The sequence below is a fragment of the Tasmannia lanceolata genome, unplaced genomic scaffold (genome assembly GCF_043159265.1).
Source record: "Tasmannia lanceolata isolate RefF3 unplaced genomic scaffold, GAP_Taslan_0.1 ptg000003l, whole genome shotgun sequence".
Classification (NCBI taxonomy): Eukaryota; Viridiplantae; Streptophyta; class Magnoliopsida; order Canellales; family Winteraceae; genus Tasmannia; species Tasmannia lanceolata.
The window spans coordinates 33,903,720-33,916,748 of NW_027518680.1; the positions used below are offsets into that span (position 1 = coordinate 33,903,720).

The 13,029-nt window shown below is 38.3% G+C and overlaps 1 protein-coding gene and 1 non-coding gene across 2 annotated transcripts; one reads left to right on the plus strand and one right to left on the minus strand.

Annotated features, from left to right (window-relative positions):
- Positions 1–5,264: 5,264 nt before the first annotated feature.
- LOC143870159 (small nucleolar RNA R71) lies at positions 5,265–5,371 on the minus strand. The gene has a single exon (XR_013244952.1). It is a non-coding gene; the product is annotated as a small nucleolar RNA R71 (small nucleolar RNA).
- Positions 5,372–6,197: 826 nt separating this feature from the next.
- LOC143869727 (uncharacterized) lies at positions 6,198–10,256 on the plus strand. The gene is made up of 6 exons (XM_077376286.1): positions 6,198–6,422; positions 6,546–6,832; positions 7,010–7,451; positions 7,899–8,158; positions 8,729–8,782; positions 9,158–10,256. The coding sequence occupies exons 1-6, from the start codon at positions 6,198–6,200 to the stop codon at positions 10,254–10,256; spliced, it is 2,367 nt and encodes a 788-aa protein (XP_077232401.1).
- The last annotated feature ends 2,773 nt before the right edge of the window (positions 10,257–13,029 follow it).

The following is a 13,029-nucleotide window of genomic DNA, read 5'->3' on the forward strand; positions in this document are numbered from 1 at the left end:
ACTCCGAGAATTTCGCTCGAAACTCCGAGAATTTTTCTCGGAACTCCGAGAAATGTTTTTCTTCAAAAAAAAATATAGCCGTTGGGGTGCAACGGCTAGTTGATTTTTTGACCCAGTTTTGACTGTTTTACCCCCCAAACGGTCACATGGAGTTGGGACTTTATATATACCCATTCAAGGGTCCAAAACACTAGAGGAACATTGTCCAACTTCAAGAAACCATAGAAAATCATTTGTGAACTATTTTTGGGTTAAATTCTCTCACCAACCAAACTCTTTGTGCCTTGATTTGAGAAAATCTTTTGAGATTGGTTTAGGCTTAAACTTGTTTATTCTTGAGAGCATCCTTGGAGCTTCAACTTGCATTGTAGCCTACATAGAGGCAAAGCTTTTATCTTCTTCTTTATTCGATCGGTGGCAAGGGCATCCGTTGTTTTTAATTCCCTTGGGTGAACCGCTTAGAACTCGGCGGAGAAGGAGAGTCATTGTAAAGGTGGAAGGGCATCTTTATTTAATTCCCTTAGAGTGTAAAAGCCTCGGAGCCGGGCGTCGTGGAGGTCTCAATAGTGGAAATCCTCAAGTGCGACTTTGAGAAGAGTGGAGTAGGCCATTTGCCGAACCACTATAAATCTTTGTGTCACTTGTGTGATTGGTATTTCTCTCACTCCCTCTCACTCTCTTATTTGATTATTTGTGCTTAGAATTGAGTGAGTAGTTAGCATTGATAATCAACCTAAATATCTTAACCTTGCTAACTAGGCTATATTAAAATTACCTAATTAAGTTTGTTAATCAACAAGGGTTTTGAACTTATATTAATTTGTAATATTGTTTAAGTTCAACTATTTCAAACTTAATTAAACAAGGGATAAGTCTTTGGTGAAATCTTAGGAAAAGTTTTTAAAAGGTAAAGATTTTATAAACATCCTATTCACCCCCCCTCTAGGTTGCCAAACCAAGTCACTACTTGGATTTCAATCGCTACTACTCGGAACTCTGAGAAAATTCTCGGAATTCTGAGATCGGAACTCTGAGAAATTTCTCAGAATCCCGCAGTAAGCCAAGAAAAAATATATATTTTGTTTCTCGGAATTCCGCAATAGACAAAGCAAAAAAAAAAATTAACTCTCAGAATTTCGAGAAATTTTCTCAGAACTCCGAGAATCGGTCCAGGCGAGTATAATTTTTAGACCGACTTGTTTTTTTTTCATTTTTTTAGTTTCCTTCTTCTTTTCCTCCTTTCTCTCCTCCCTCTCCAAACCCTACCTTCTTTTTCTTCTTTTTCCTCCCAAATCCACCCATCCTCCATCTCCTTCTTCCTTAGAAACCCTAGATTTCTCTCCTAAACCCTGTAAACTCCATCTTTTTTTGTTCCCTTTCCGTCCTTCCAACCCTTTTTCTTCCTTTTCTCCCCTTCTTTCATCATTTTCTCCCATCTAGGGCTCCAAATCCCTCTTTTCTCTCTTTTTGTTCATTCTCTTCAAACCCTAGTTTCCCAACCAGGCCTCGAACGAAAAATCTTCCCCGTGGTGGTTCCTCCGGTGGGCGAGACGATGAAGGGCCATCAAGGAAGAAAGCCAAGGCTAAAGCTCCGGTTCCGGAACCTGAGGTTATTCCCAATTCATACTTCTCTTCCGCACACGCCAAGAAGACATGGCCAACACTGGCTACTCAGAGCATCCTCATCGGCCGATACATTGAGCCCGACGTTCTCCAACATTTCAACCTTCAAGCACGATTTGTTGCCCTTGGATGGACCCAATTTCTTCATCTCCACAAGCTTGTCTACCCTAGGTTAGTTTGTCTTTTCTTTACCAATCTCACTATCACTTCCTCTTACTTCCAAATTGAATCTCATGTCAAGAAAACCCACATCAAACTCACTATTCATCAACTTGCTGAGATTCTTGATGAACACATTTATATGTGAATGGTAGTGGTAGGAAACATGCATTTTTCTCATTTAACGCGGTACTACTAAGGTATTTTGTGTGTTTATGATGTTTCAGGGTTATTTATGGATTTTCACGGAAAATGGGAGCACAACTCATTTATCACAATACCCATCATTTGAAGAATTCAGATCATCTTATGGCCCACCAATTGGTCGTTTCGAATAAGCCTTGGAAAATTATTTTAGGGATAAAACCAATTTAAATGGCGAGCTATAAAATGGATGGCTCAGATTAGATCATGCATTTGATTGGTGGGATACAACCCACTTGTTTAAATGTTCGGCCAAGCTTGATAGAAGGACCCCACCCACTAATTTTCTAGAATTCTTATTGTGGACCATCGTTTGTACGGTCTAGATTATTCTTTGGAGTGATTTGAAAGGCACAATCCTATTTATCTAGCAGCCCATAGATGGACCGTTGGGATAGTTCCATGGTGCCCAGATATCTCTCTCATACAATAGAAAGTGAGCTTTGACCAACGTTATATGGGGCCCATTATTTTTAGAAATTGAACGGGGCATGACCCATTTATGTGCAGCCAATTAATTGGACGGTTTGTGAGAGTGGATTGGAAGGGACTACCATGTATATTGGGGGCTAATCGAGTGAACGGTTTAGATCAATTAAATGGACAGTTGGGATCAACCACTCATGGGAGTAGCACATTGACATTATGCCCAACAAATGAACGGCTAGGATCACCACTTGAAAATAGCCCATTTACAATTGTAGCTCAGTAAATGGAGGGTTAAGATCATCCAACGTGTGGTTCAAATCATATGGAGTGAAATTTTCGTCCAACATACGAGTGGGTCCCACCCATATACGGCCACCCATTTTCACGTGAATGGCATAAATACAAACAATTTAGATCTGTTGCTTTCTTTGTCTTTGCATGGATTGGATGAGAAATGGAAAGTCACCTACATGTGCATGCATGGTAAGAAAGAGAAAGAGAATGGAATATTACTAAAATAGAAAGAAAAGGCAAGCATTTGTTATAATTTAGAAAGTGGATTTTATGGTGACTTGCCATATTTTTTTGGAATTCACGCCCAATTTGGGGAAAGCAATTCACGTGAATGGCATGAGTCTAAGAAGGGTAGTCATCATTACATGCATGGTATATGCAAAAGTTAGAAAGTTTTCTATTCTTTTTAGCATAGTTGTTTGACTATGGAAAATGAATTTTTTTTAGCATTTTAGTTTTGGATATCTCTCTTTAGAAATTCGTGGGATACTACTTCATGGGATATGTGAAAAAGGTGAGTGAAATAATATACAAAAAGAAGAGAAAGGAAGCTATAAGGAGTAGACTTATCACTTTTGAATAAATATAGGAGTAATATTAGCCTATTTCCTCTCTTGGAGTCAATTTTGTAAGAAATTGGTGCAACTTTCTAAGGAAGAGAGAGGATTGAATTTTGAAATAAGGAGAAGAAAATTTATTATAAAGAGGGAAATAGGGGTGGTCGGCCAAGAGCTATCTATCCTTTTAATCACTCTCTCCATCTCTCTTTGTCTCTAGCTCTCTCTCCCATACTCTTGCTTTCTCTCTCTATGCTTTTGCTTTTCTTTCTTTCTTACTCCTCTCTCTCTATTCTACTCTCTAGAATTCTCTACCACTCTCAAGCTCTCTCTCTTAGGGTTCTTGGTCTCTTTTTCTTTTTCAAGTTTTTATCTCTTCAACCAAGGATCAACCATCCAAGGCTCCACTCCAAGGTGGCATCAAGAGACGGAGAAGGACAAGTTGGCCGTTGCTCGAAGGAGAAAAAGACTAAGTGTTCTTTAATTTCTGTTATTTCTTTCAATCCTAGTTAACTGTATTTTTGTTTAATTTTAATTAAAAGAGAAAATACTTTGTGTTTGATTTTTCTTTTCAAGTTCTTAATGGCAATTCTCTTCTCTATTCTCTCTATTTTCTTTGTTTCTTTCCCCTTCTCCATGAATAACTAAATCCATCTACTTGGGGTTTAGATGAAGCCATAGGGAAGGAGAAAGATGATTAATTAAAACCAGTGGCTTATATAACAATTTATGTAAGGATTTGTATTTGTTGGATCCCAATCACGTATGCCACTGGCTTTCCCCAGTCGTATAAGTGATTGCCGATAAATAAATATAATTTCTTATATAATATCTTTAAATTGAGTAGTATATTTGATAAAACACTCATGGGCAATGACATCAATAGATCTTATTCCCCATAGACTAAATTTATCAAATACACTATCCAATACAGAAATTGGTTTGATTAATAATATAATTCCAAACCCATGGTGGATTCTAACCCTAAGTAATCTTTTACATTGAATTAAGATTTTTACACTATTCCAAATTACTTTCGCAATTTTTCAATTAACTTAGGCCTTTAGAATTTTTAATTAGATTAGATAAGTAGTTAATCAAGATCATTAGAATTTTGGTACACTTTGCCTAAATTAAGATTTCCAAATCAAGATCGTAGTTGAATTTGATTCTTAGATTGAATAGAATATAAGCTTATATATAGTGTTGGCTCCGAGGTCTAAGTCCACGGAAATCCTGAGTCAATTCCAGGCAACATTATATCATAGCTAGTATTCTAATCGGTATAAGAATAGGATTGACAACTAGATTTCTCTTCCTTGAGTTCGACCCGTATTTACACGATCCGTGCACTTGCGGTTATTTAATATTTCAATCAAGTTTTTGGCGCCGCTGCCGGGGAAGAGAGTTGCATTAGAATCTTAATTATTCGAAGTGTTAGATTAGTAGTTATTTTTAGTTTAGTTATATTTTTGGTTTCTTGCCTATCCATCTCTCTTACTTGGTTTTCTTGTGTTTATGAGTGAAGGTTGGGTGCGGAACTCGGCCAATCGACTAGAAAGATCAAACCGGTTAGAGACGGCGGAAGACATCGCACCAAATCCAAATCAAGTAGTCATGGCGGAAGAACAAGAGACGCCCAAGAGTTTGCGCGATCGCTTCTATCCGGCCCGAACCGCGCAACCTTCTTGCATTAGATTGCCGATTGCGCAGGGCAATAATTTTGAGCTAAAATCGCAATTTATTTCTTTGCTTCCTCGTTTTCATGGCCTCCCTTCGGAGGATGCGTATTTATTTTTGCGTGAGTTTGAAGATGTATGTGCTTTGATTAAGTTGCAACAACTTACCGATGATGCGGTAAAGTTGCGGTTTATTACGTTTTCACTCAAGGATGGAGCAAAGAAGTGGCTCTATGGCTTACCAACGAACTCCATCACCACTTGGGAGGAGTTCGCCGTCGCTTTCCTAAAAAAGTTTTTTCCATTACATAAAACTAATAAGCTTAGGAACGATATTTTACAATTCAAACAAAAGCCATTAGAGTCATTTTCTAAGTTTATGGAGAGGTTCAAGGACCTACTCCAAGAGTGTCCTCACCATGGAATTGATGTGTGGCATTTATGCCAAATTATTTATGAGGGCATAGATTACCAAACAAAGCAACTTCTTGAGTCCATGTGTCCTAACGGTTTTACATCTTTCACAGATGAGGCCGCGGCATGGAACTTCTTACTTGATTTGGCGGAAAAAACAAGAGAGTGGGAATCCACTCAAGAAGGTGAGAGAGCCAACACAGGTAAGGGATTTCTAATAGAGGGTGCCGTGGCTAAGGAGGCCCATCTTGATAGCCTAATCAAAAGGCTAGAAGCAATAGTTGTCAAAGGACCTTCACAGGTCCATCAAATTGCACATAGTGTTCCTATGTGCAATTGGTGTCAAGCCACGGACCATGTCATGGAAGAGTGCCCAACTCTTGCTAAATTTGGTAATTCTAATGAAAATGCAAGTGCCATGGTTTTAAATAATCCATATAGTAGCACATATAATCCGGGATGGAGGAATCATCCTAACTTTTCTTGGAATCAAGGGAATTATCAAGGAGGGCCATCAAATTTCCAAGGTCAAGGCCAATTTGTCCAACCTAGGCCCACCTTCCCTTCTATGCATGTTCGCCCACCCCTAACCACACCTCCACCTTTTCAAAACCCAATTTTAAATAATGTTTCAAATCAGCAACCACCGGGTTTTCAAAAACAAGGGGAGTCGGCACGCATAGCTTCCTTAGAAAAGAGCATAGAACTTCTCACTAGCACTTTCATGACAAGCCAACACAATATGGAGAAGCAAATCTCCCAACTTGCCATGGCTTTGCATGAAAGGGAAAAGGGGAAGATGCCAAGTCAACCCATTCCTAATCCAAGGAACGTGAATATGAATGTGAATCAACAGGTACCGCAAAATCAGTTGAATGTCATTCAACCAATTCTGCCGCTGCAAGAGCCCTCCAATGAATGTAATGTCGTATATGCTTTAAGGAGTGGTAAAGATTACCACAATGAGGAGGTCAGATCTGAACCTTCTATAGATCCACAAGATACATCCAAAGAGGTAAGAAAAGACTCCCCTCCAACAGGGTCGATTGTGGAACCCAAACAGGTAAGTGAAGAGCAGGCAGTTTCTCCACCTGCAAAGGAGTATGTGCCTAAAGCTCCTTTTCCAAGGAGACTTGCTAATAATAAAAAGGTGGATGCCATGGATAAAATATTAAATGTGTTTAAGCAAGTGCAAATTAACATTCCTTTATTAGATGCGATTTCCCAAGTCCCTACTTATGCCAAAGTGTTGAAAGATTTGTGCACACAAAAGCGCACAACTAATGTGCCCAAGAAGGCTTTCTTGGCCGCAAATATAAGTTCCATTTTATCTCAACAGATGGTGGCTAAGTATAAGGATCCGGGATGTCCCACTATATCTTGCACTATTGGTAACACTAAAATTGAGCATGCTCTTTTAGATTTGGGTGCTAGTGTGAACCTCTTGCCATTCTCTGTATATATGCAATTAGGACTAGGAGACCTCAAACCAACCACCGTCACTCTCCAATTGGCGGATAGATCCATAAAGACACCTAAAGGGATGGTTGAGGATGTTTTAATTAAAGTAGGAGATTTTCTTTTTCCCGTCGATTTTATCGTGTTAGATACGGAACCTGTTGCTAATATCAAGGATCAAATCCCTATCATTCTTGGGAGGCCTTTCCTTGCTACTAGCAATGCTCTCATTAACTGTAGAAATGGCCTAATGAAACTCTCCTTTGGTAATACTTCAGTAGATTTCAATGTGTTTCGCTTAGGTAAGCAACCCAATTTTCATGAAGATATTAATATGTTGCATGCCTTTCCTGAAGATGTTATGACTAATTTTGACATCAATTTTGATGCAGGTTTTCAAGAATGCTTGGATGCACTAGGAGATGATGGAGGAGATGATTTCTTTTCCAAAGCTTTTGCCATTCAAAACGTAGAGCCGGTGGGACCACTAGCCACATCGCTTCCAAAGCTTTCCATTGAAGAGGCCCCACAGCTAGACTTGAAGCCGCTTCCCTCTACTTTACGTTATGCTTTTCTTGGTGATAATTGTACTTTGCCTGTAATAATTGCTGCGGATCTAACCTCCACTCAAGAGGAGGAACTCATTAAATTGCTAAAAGATAACAAGGAAGCCATAGGTTGGACAATGGCCGACATCAAAGGAATTAGCCCTTCGATTGTGCAACATCACATCCACCTCATTGAGGGTTCCAAACCTTCAAGGGAACCTCAAAGAAGGGCTAATCCTGTGATGAAGGAAGCCATCCAAAAAGAAATTTTAAAATGGTTAGATAACGGGATCATATATCCCATATCGGATAGCCAATGGGTGAGTCCCGTTCAAGTAGTGCCTAAGAAGTCGGGAGTCACAGTTATACAATCCGCCACCAATGAACTCATTCCTACTCGTATTCAAACGGGGTGGCGGGTTTGTATTGACTACCGAAAGCTTAATGCCGCTACTTGGAAGGATCACTTTCCTTTGCCTTTTATTGATCAAATGTTAGAAAGGTTAGCGGGTCGTGAGTATTATTGCTTTCTTGATGGATATTCCGGTTATAACCAAATTCCCATAGCTCCTGAAGATCAAGAGAAAACGACATTCACATGCCCCTTTGGAACGTTTGCTTATAGACGCATGCCTTTTGGGTTATGCAATGCACCGGCAACTTTCCAAAGATGCATGATGAGTATCTTTTCTGACATGGTGGAGACCTTCTTAGAGGTTTTTATGGATGATTTTTCTATTCATGGCTCCACCTATGCCGAATGTTTAAATCACTTAAAATTGGTCTTAGAAAGGAGTAGAGAAAAGAACCTTGTCCTCAATTGGGAAAAGTGTCATTTTATGGTAAAAGAGGGCATCGTTCTAGGACATGTGATTTCTAAAGAGGGAATTAAGGTTGATAGAGCCAAGGTGGATCTCATTGTCCATCTTCCACCGCCCAAAAGTGTGAAGGATATCCGATCATTTTTGGGCCATGCGGGCTTTTACCGACGTTTTATAAAAGATTTTTCTAAACTTGCTAGGCCTCTAACCAACTTGTTAGCAAAAGATCAAAAATTTGAGTTTTCCAAAGAATGCTTCGATTCTTTTGAGTGTTTAAAAAATGAGTTAACTACGGCTCCCATCATTCAAGCACCAAATTGGGCCGAACCGTTTGAAATTATGTGTGATGCTTCTGACTTTGCCATAGGAGCCGTTTTGGGCCAAAGATTCAATAAATTACCGCATGTCATCTATTATGCAAGTAGGACTCTCAATGATGCACAACTCAACTACACCACTACGGAAAAAGAATTTCTAGCGGTTGTGTTTGCATTAGAAAAATTTAGGTCCTACTTGATTGGATCGCATGTGATAATTTATACCGACCATTCGGCAATCAAGTATCTCGTTGGAAAGAAGGATGCTAAAGCTCGCCTCATTCGGTGGGTTTTACTTCTTCAAGAGTTTGATTTGGAGATTAGAGATAAAAAGGGTACGGAAAACTTGGTTGCCGATCACTTGTCTAGACTTCCTAATGCAAAGAATGACGAAGGTCCAATTAATGAAAACTTCCCTGATGAGCAATTGTTTGCTATTTTTAGTGAGCCATGGTATGCAGATATTGTGAATTACTTGGTTACAGGTGCTACACCGGATCATTGGTCCAACCAAGACAAATACCGGTTTCACTCACAGGTAAAGTATTTCTTTTGGGATGATCCCTATTTGTTCAAAACTTGTTCGGATCAAATTGTCCGACGATGTGTGTCCGATCATGAGCACCAATCGATTCTATCTTTTTGCCATGATCAAGCCTGTGGTGGCCACTTTAGTGCAAAGAAAACTGCGCACAAAGTTTTACAGTGTGGTTTCTATTGGCCAAGTCTTTTTAGGGATGCTTTTGATTTTTGTAAGGCATGTAGATCTTGTCAGTCATTAGGTAGAGTTACTAAGCGAAATATGATGCCCCTCAACCCAATCTTAGTAGTAGAAATCTTCGATGTGTGGGGTATTGATTTTATGGGTCCGTTTCCAAATTCATTTGGGAATTTGTATATTTTACTTGCAGTAGATTATGTTTCAAAGTGGATTGAAGCAATTGCTTGCAAAACCAATGACCACAAGGTAGTGGTCAAGTTTTTAAAAGAAAACATCCTATCGCGCTTCGGTACTCCTCGTGCGATCATTAGTGATAGGGGTAAACACTTTTGTAATAGACCTTTTGAAGCTCTTATGAAGAAATATGGTATTACTCATAAGTTGTCTACACCTTATCACCCACAAACGAGTGGCCAAGTGGAGGTTTCAAATAGGCAAATTAAGCAAATTTTGGAGAAGACAGTGAATCCAAACCGCAAAGATTGGTCCATTAGATTAGTGGATGCATTGTGGGCTCATAGGACGGCATTCAAGACTGATCTTGGTCAGTCTCCTTACCGCCTTGTGTATGGCAAAGCTTGTCACCTCCCGGTTGAATTGGAACATAAAGCTTTTTGGGCTATTAAGAAACTAAACTTTGATTTGTCTTCTGCAGGTGTTCAAAGGCGATTACAACTTTCTGAATTGGAGGAGTTGCGCAATGAAGCGTACGAGAATGCAAAGATCTATAAAGAGAAGACAAAAGCTTTTCATGACAAACATATTTTGAGAAAATCATTTCAAGAGGGCGAAAAAGTGCTTCTCTACAATTCAAGATTGCATATCTTTCCAGGTAAGTTAAGATCCCGTTGGGATGGACCATATGTGGTTAACAAAGTTTTCTCCCATGGTGCGGTCGAGGTTCTAAATCCAAGCAATGGTGAAATTTTTAAAGTTAATGGTCAACGTTTAAAGCCGTTTATTGAGTTGTCACAGCCGAATATGGAAGAAGTCATGGATCTCCATGAACCTTCCTATTCTAATTCTACTTAAGAAAATACGGTACGTACCCTCCTTTCTATTTTAGTCCTCATATTTTTCTTTCTATTTTTAATGCCTTGAGGACAATGCATAAATCAAGTATGGGGGGTAGTTTTTAGAAACTTTCATTTTCTATTCTTTTCTATGGTTTAAAGTTAGAAAATTTCCTTTCTTTTTATTTTTGGTAATTTTTCGCAAATTAGAAAGAACTTGGTATTCTTAGAAAGAAAGTTGTTCTCTTATTTTAAGAAATAAAGTTAGTGGATATTTTAATTTTGGAATTTGAAAAATTAGAAAGAATACTTTCCTTTCTTAGTTTTGTTTTCTTTTGGAATCTTTCTTTGTAAAAGGATTTGAATAAGAAATAGAAATAGAAACTTGCTTTTTATATGGTATGGATAAAAAGGAAAGAAAGGTTGAAACAAAGAAAGAAAGAATTATTTTTAGAAAGTTTGTTTCTTGATTATAGTTTTGATTTGTAGCCTTGTTGGCTTGAGCTATTAAGTCTGAAGGGTTTTTATGCCTAGTTCCTTAAAGCCAACTGGCTTGAGAGCAACTGACTGAAAACTCCATACATGAGTCAATTAGAAAGCTTAATAAATCAAAGCATTGCACGTAATCAAAGGTAAAACTTGAACTCATATGCATCAATGTCTATGATATATGCAAATCAAAGATTAGTCGGACACTGCTTAGTAGCCTGGGTGTCTGGTGCATGCCCTGCATGTCATTCACGCCAAAAGCAGTAGAGGATTACAAAAAAAAAAGAGTTCTATTCTTAGAAAGTATGGAAAAAGTGAAAAGTGTGGTGGACCATATAAATTTGTAAGTTTTCTACGAAGTTTCCGAATCAAATTTCTTTTATGGTACGATTACAATAGAAGCAAAGTTAAGGGAGAAAAGTAGGACAAATTCAAAAGAGGATTCCTTGATTAAAATATTTTTCTAATTTTTCCAACTTGGGATAGGATGCAAAGTTTAAGTATGGGGGTATTCTTGTTCTTCTCTTTTGAGCAATTTATCAAAGAAACAGGATTAGAAATTTTTGGCTTTACTCTATAGTGGGATTTGAAAAGAAAAGTTTGTTTTCAGAATTTTGTGTGCATATTCACTGCAAACACTCACGAGACACAACTCGTCCACTAGGGTAACCTAGGGGTTTAAAGGCTTGTTGCATGTGCTAAATGCAATCGTGATTCCTTCGAAAGTGAGTTAGGGTTTTATTTTTGTTTGGTTTTTATTTTTGTTTATTTTCTTTTTGTTTGCTTGAGGACAAGCAAGGCTTAAGTATGGGGGAATTTGATGAACACATTTATATGTGAATGGTAGTGGTAGGAAACATGCATTTTTCTCATTTAACGCGGTACTACTAAGGTATTTTGTGTGTTTATGATGTTTCAGGGTTATTTATGGATTTTCACGGAAAATGGGAGCACAACTCATTTATCACAATACCCATCATTTGAAGAATTCAGATCATCTTATGGCCCACCAATTGGTCGTTTCGAATAAGCCTTGGAAAATTATTTTAGGGATAAAACCAATTTAAATGGCGAGCTATAAAATGGATGGCTCAGATTAGATCATGCATTTGATTGGTGGGATACAACCCACTTGTTTAAATGTTCGGCCAAGCTTGATAGAAGGACCCCACCCACTAATTTTCTAGAATTCTTATTGTGGACCATCGTTTGTACGGTCTAGATTATTCTTTGGAGTGATTTGAAAGGCACAATCCTATTTATCTAGCAGCCCATAGATGGACCGTTGGGATAGTTCCATGGTGCCCAGATATCTCTCTCATACAATAGAAAGTGAGCTTTGACCAACGTTATATGGGGCCCATTATTTTTAGAAATTGAACGGGGCATGACCCATTTATGTGCAGCCAATTAATTGGACGGTTTGTGAGAGTGGATTGGAAGGGACTACCATGTATATTGGGGGCTAATCGAGTGAACGGTTTAGATCAATTAAATGGACAGTTGGGATCAACCACTCATGGGAGTAGCACATTGACATTATGCCCAACAAATGAACGGCTAGGATCACCACTTGAAAATAGCCCATTTACAATTGTAGCTCAGTAAATGGAGGGTTAAGATCATCCAACGTGTGGTTCAAATCATATGGAGTGAAATTTTCGTCCAACATACGAGTGGGTCCCACCCATATACGGCCACCCATTTTCACGTGAATGGCATAAATACAAACAATTTAGATCTGTTGCTTTCTTTGTCTTTGCATGGATTGGATGAGAAATGGAAAGTCACCTACATGTGCATGCATGGTAAGAAAGAGAAAGAGAATGGAATATTACTAAAATAGAAAGAAAAGGCAAGCATTTGTTATAATTTAGAAAGTGGATTTTATGGTGACTTGCCATATTTTTTTGGAATTCACGCCCAATTTGGGGAAAGCAATTCACGTGAATGGCATGAGTCTAAGAAGGGTAGTCATCATTACATGCATGGTATATGCAAAAGTTAGAAAGTTTTCTATTCTTTTTAGCATAGTTGTTTGACTATGGAAAATGAATTTTTTTTAGCATTTTAGTTTTGGATATCTCTCTTTAGAAATTCGTGGGATACTACTTCATGGGATATGTGAAAAAGGTGAGTGAAATAATATACAAAAAGAAGAGAAAGGAAGCTATAAGGAGTAGACTTATCACTTTTGAATAAATATAGGAGTAATATTAGCCTATTTCCTCTCTTGGAGTCAATTTTGTAAGAAATTGGTGCAACTTTCTAAGGAAGAGAGAGGATTGAATTTTGAAATAAGG

Excerpts from the sequence above, each read along its gene's own strand:
- LOC143869727 (XM_077376286.1), top strand. The coding sequence starts at position 6,198 with ATGAATGTGAATCAACAGGTACCGCAAAATCAGTTGAATGTCATTCAA. Across the intron at positions 6,833-7,009 it reads TCTGTATATATGCAATTAGG|TCTTGGGAGGCCTTTCCTTG; the intron begins ACTAGGAGACCT and ends AATCCCTATCAT. Across the intron at positions 8,159-8,728 it reads TTAAAATTGGTCTTAGAAAG|CGACCATTCGGCAATCAAGT; the intron begins GAGTAGAGAAAA and ends GATAATTTATAC.